This window comes from Cydia fagiglandana, chromosome 15, assembly GCF_963556715.1.
Source record: "Cydia fagiglandana chromosome 15, ilCydFagi1.1, whole genome shotgun sequence".
Taxonomy (NCBI): Eukaryota; Metazoa; Arthropoda; class Insecta; order Lepidoptera; family Tortricidae; genus Cydia; species Cydia fagiglandana.
In genome coordinates, this window is record NC_085946.1 from 11,721,997 (window position 1) to 11,727,164 (window position 5,168).

Consider the following 5,168-nt stretch of genomic DNA (forward strand, 5'->3'; position numbering starts at 1 on the left):
TGACCGGGAGACATCGAGAGCCACGGCACATTTAGTGGGGGGAGGGGGGTTAAGTTCGACGCTGCCGCGCTTCAATTGAAGCATCATTTCTCTAAAGCTATACATATTAGGACATGTGATATATCATTTCCGGATAAATTATGGATGGGGAATCTATTTTTGGAACTAAAACAATGTACTTTCTAACAAAGAAAACGAAAAAGAATGAACTTAAAACTACTTCATCTCGCTATTTTAACTACAGATAGAGATTTCGGGAGTTAAATAAAAGCATGTGAAAACATTTTCATGTATTATTAGTACTTAAAATCTACCTCTTTCCTGTAGAAATACCTTAAGTTAAAGGCTATAAAGCTTAATTTCCTGATTAAACCTCAATAAAGGGGTACCCTTTTTGTAGTAAACTATGTCATAAAATCATTACATACATACACACAAGCTGTTAGCTATTGTCCACAGGAGGGGCCACATTTGTTTTATAATCTATATGTGATCCATAAGTGTCATTTTAACGATTAAAAAACTTTATAGAACGTATTATTCACACAGATTACCAGCTCGCCTTGCGTTATAGTGCGTTTCCCGTGCCGCTGCGCCTTCTATGCCGTATATCTTGAAAATGGCTAATGGCATGAAAAAACGTTTTATACCTAACTCGTCGCAAATTGTATGCCCTACAATTCTTACCTACATGTCAATAAAATTGGAGCTATAGGAAACTTGATATCCGCGAATAACCAGTTTTTATGACCTTTGACCCGGAATAACTTCCGACGCGCACACGATATATGCGTCGACTTTTAAGAGAACCTTTAAAATGTCATAACTAAGGTGTATACGAGTTTCCAGCTTATTATCTCTCATTCCGAGGTGAAACCCTTAATTTAACTGGGCAATAATCGTTTGTCCCTATACTGGTATGGTTCAAAGCTCAAAATTAGCCCATGTGGAAGATGAACATTATTAACAGCTGACTCTTATTACCTCATTCTCCTCCAGGAGTAAAGTTAAAGGTTTCTTTATAGTTCTACATAGATATGTGGACAGAAAATAAGAAAAATAATTCGGAAATATACTTAAATATACCTATGCATATTTTATTCATCAACTAGGTGTAGCCTTAAGTAAATGAACACAAATGGTTTTTTTTTCAGGAATGTGACAGGTTAGGGGAATAGGGCGGTTATATTGTTAAGAATACTCTAACTAATAAGAATAACACTTTAATATTAAAACAACTAAAATCTAGAGTCTAAAGAACTCGTATCTACAGGTACTCGACTTAGAAATAATGAATGAATGGTAATGAGAAATAGGGCCGGATTTTTCCGGCCGACTCAGCTTTCCATGTTAATAAAAAACAAGTACTTTTATTTTCAAATCTGTACATTTATTCATACCTCCCACTCACAATTGTTGGTATGTTACTATGTAAGTCTTCCTATGCTAATAAAAGAACAAAAAAGTATGCTAATTTTCCAAACCTAAGGAAGGTTTGGAAAATTAGCATACTTTTTTCACTCGTCATGGTGGTGATAAGTTCCGTCCCCGGTTCTACTCGCTCTATTCGCGATCATATCAGGGGTTGCGTATTTCAAATCATACGCCCAACCGATCCGCGCGAAGAAATTTATAAAATCAGTTGCAAATGTTATATAATCATTTGCAAATTCAGAAGATCGGTAGTCAAATGGAAAGGCATGGTGGTAGTTATGATGGCCTCCGGATGAGAAAAACGACAAGGGGAAACTTTTTGTCGCCGACATATTTTTGTCGTAGGGTTTGTCGCCGAAAGCGTGCGCGATGCTGTTGACACAAAACGTAACATTGGCGCCGGTCATGACCATGACGAGATGGACGTGGAACGCGTTGGATAGGGATTCATTCCAGAAGTACATTGGAATCAGTGTCGGGAGTATGAACACCATCAAAGGGCTGAGGATAGAGTAGTATCTGGAACAAAAATAATTTCTGATTATTTTCGAGAGTTGACTGATTAAGCCCTCGTATGCCGCGGACCGCGAATCCGCGTACGAGGACAATATTAGAAAAAAATAATCACTGCACACGAGAGGTTAAATCAGTATAGTATCGGAGGGGTGCCGAGACTCAGTGAGAGGCTCTCGACGAGTGTGTACAGCCGACATAAGCGCCTAAATGTCTGGTGAATAATTAAACTTACTTTTTCTGAAACATTACTACGGGATTTTGCATTAGATCCGATACGTCCACTTCTTTTCCCCTTTGAAGGCATTCCGGGTGTCTCTTCACCAATAACCACCCAATGTGTGAGAAAAATACTCCTCTCGCTGAACTGTGAGGATCGGCATCAGTGTCGCAGTACTTGTGGTGTAATCTGTTAAAATCGATATTAATTTAACATTGCAAAGCTGTAAACGCACTCATCACAACCACCTACCACCACCTACGGAACACTAGATGGCGCAGGCCGGGGTTCAGGCAGACAGAAAAGGAGACAGCGGGACGACTTGGACGCATTTTATCCGGATTGGCGGGAAAGTACAAACGGTAGGGTTGAGTGGAGGAAAGGAGGGGAGGCCTTTGCCTAGAGGTGGGACAGTAACCTACTGCAGTATTTGAACTTCAAGATATTCACAAAAGACAACACGTACTAGATCCATTCTAGATACGTTATAGTTTAGATATCAACTAGTTCTCTTTTGCAGCGAAATTCGGGCAACCAATGTCACTTTTACGTTAGATAGCGGGGTGGAGTGGTGTGATGACCTCCCCGAGCGGGAGACAGGGGGCTCGAATTCACAAACAAGCCATCTTTGACAAAAGGTACAAAATACAATTATTTGAGGACGACAACTACGAAGGACTCAATCCCCGGGAGCTGAGAATCTTCACTGATGGGTCCAAAACAGACAGCGGATCAGGCTCTGGAACCTTTTCAGAAGACCTGAACATGTCAATCACCACTCCGCTAGGAGCCCATAACTCGGTATTCCAGGCTGAGTGCATGGGCATCATTAACGCGGCGGCTGCCATCACTGCAAGGAAGGTAGTAGGATCCTCCATCCGCATACTCTCCGACAGCAGAGCAGTCTTAATGGCCCTAAAAAGCCATATAGTCACATCCAAACTTATACACGAATGCCACAAACGACTAATGGAGGTATGTCAGAACAATAAGATCACCTTACAATGGATCAAAGGACACAGTGGATCCCGAGGTAACGACGCCGCGGACGAGCTCGCCAGACAAGGATCGGGTGCGGGGGCGATAGGCCCGGAACCGATCCTCCCGATACCGTTTAGTAAGGTACGCTCAATGCTGCTGGCACGTACAGGGAAACTACACACAGAACACTGGCTAAACCAAACTGGATGCAGACAGGCCAAGCAGGCCATGCCTAGCATGAACGGTAAGCTCACAAGGGCGCTCCTTCAACTAGGAAAGGTTCGACTGAGTATGGTAACCAGTGTCATAACAGGTCATGGACTTTTTAACAAACATCTTTTTATAACAGGTGTCACAGACAGTCCCCTATGCCGTGGATGCATGGAGGAAGAAGAAACAGCCTCTCACGTGGTGTTGGAATGCAGCGGATTGGCCCCATACAGGGCAAAACATCTCGGATCCCCGAGTGACCTCCCCGAGGTCCTACTCAACATCAAAGGTTTGATAGGATTCCTCGAGGAGCTGGGCTGGCAAGACTAGCCCACCCCCTATCACGCAAAACAGGCGCAAGACGTCGAGTTGCGGAAAATCGCCCGAGCTACAATACGTTAGATAGCGTAAGATATCTATTAGATGTGAATTGGATCTCTAAGTCATATCCTGAGGAAATCGTTCAAGAGTATCTCCAGAATATCATTCATTCATTTTAATTAGTGCTATACCTGTGATCCCTAGCCCAGTTGAAAATGGTGGTCTGGCCAGTCAAGGATTGCATCAGCATGAGCATAATCTGCAGCGGCATCTTGGCCTTATAGGCGCGGTGGGACCAGAGCCGGTGCACGCCCGCTGAGACTCCATAACTTCCCGCTATGTAGACAAAAATGTCTGGAAATGGACACATATAACTAATACAGCTTTTTGGTCGCTGACTTGTAAATTAGAGAATGGTAGACGAGGCGACTTGTTTTCGGCAGACTGTATAGGTTTATAAATATGAATCGTGGTACTTAAATAATGTCTTCAGTTCTTGTTTCATTATGACAAGGTTCGTTTCTCGTTAGTGTCGAAGGGTATACACAAAGTAAACGAAATGCAAATTTCCCGGCACCACAAAGTAAAGTGTCATTCTATGGAACTACTAACTGTGTAAACAAACCGCCATATTGAAAATGTCTCTGAATGATGAATTTACTAGTAACTTTTGTTTACATAGTTAGCAAGCTCCTTAGAATGACACTTTAAGCTTAAACTTAAAGGGGCCCACTGATTAACAGTCCGCCGGACGGTATCGGCCTGTCAGTTAGGACAAAATTTTGACAGTTCCGAACAACTGACATGCCGATACCGTCCGGCGGACTGTTAATCAGTGGGCCCCTTAATTGAGTAATGTGTACTTACTGAATACTACAGTTGCCCATTTGGCGGAAGTGAAACCCAAGTACACTCCGTATAACGCTCCGATGTGCAGGTATGCGAGGAGTAGTACCACATGATACAGTATAGTGTATTCCCGCTTCTCTGCCTTCGGCTTAAGCGGTTCCTGTACTTCTTTGTATGCTTGTAGATGTATAAAATCCGTTTCTTTCAAATTAGGTGCCATTCCTGTAATGTATGTAAACATAAAAATCTGACGAAACAAAGAAACATCTCGAAATTGAAATTCAAAATAATATAGTTAATTCGGAAGCTATAAAAAAGGGCTTATTTATTAGGTACGCAACTAAAAGGGTAAAATAGGGTAAATTTATCGTGTCTGAAATGAAATGAAAATAATTTATTTGACACAACAATCTTAAGATTAACAGATATTAAATATCTAAGACATGGTTTTATAACTTGTTGTCTCAAAGAGGATACCACTCAGCATGTGTCGGAGCACATAGTGCAACGACGCTGATTTTCAGAGGTTCCTTAAAACTGCGTGGTGTGCGTGCGTGCGTCTGCGTGGTGCCTCATTATTTGTTATTAACGTGTGTTATATTAATAACACTTACCTACTGTAACAAATACCTTTTGTAGA

At 41.8% G+C, this 5,168-nt stretch overlaps 1 protein-coding gene across 1 annotated transcript; it reads right to left on the bottom strand.

Annotated features, from left to right (window-relative positions):
* Positions 1–1,517: 1,517 nt before the first annotated feature.
* LOC134671532 (acyl-CoA Delta(11) desaturase-like) lies at positions 1,518–4,748 on the bottom strand. The gene is made up of 4 exons (XM_063529391.1): positions 4,547–4,748; positions 3,871–4,033; positions 2,183–2,356; positions 1,518–1,953 (listed from the first exon to the last, which is right to left on the bottom strand). Exons 1-4 carry the CDS (start codon positions 4,746–4,748, stop codon positions 1,518–1,520), a joined length of 975 nt encoding a protein of 324 aa, XP_063385461.1.
* Between the last annotated feature and the right edge of the window lie 420 nt (positions 4,749–5,168).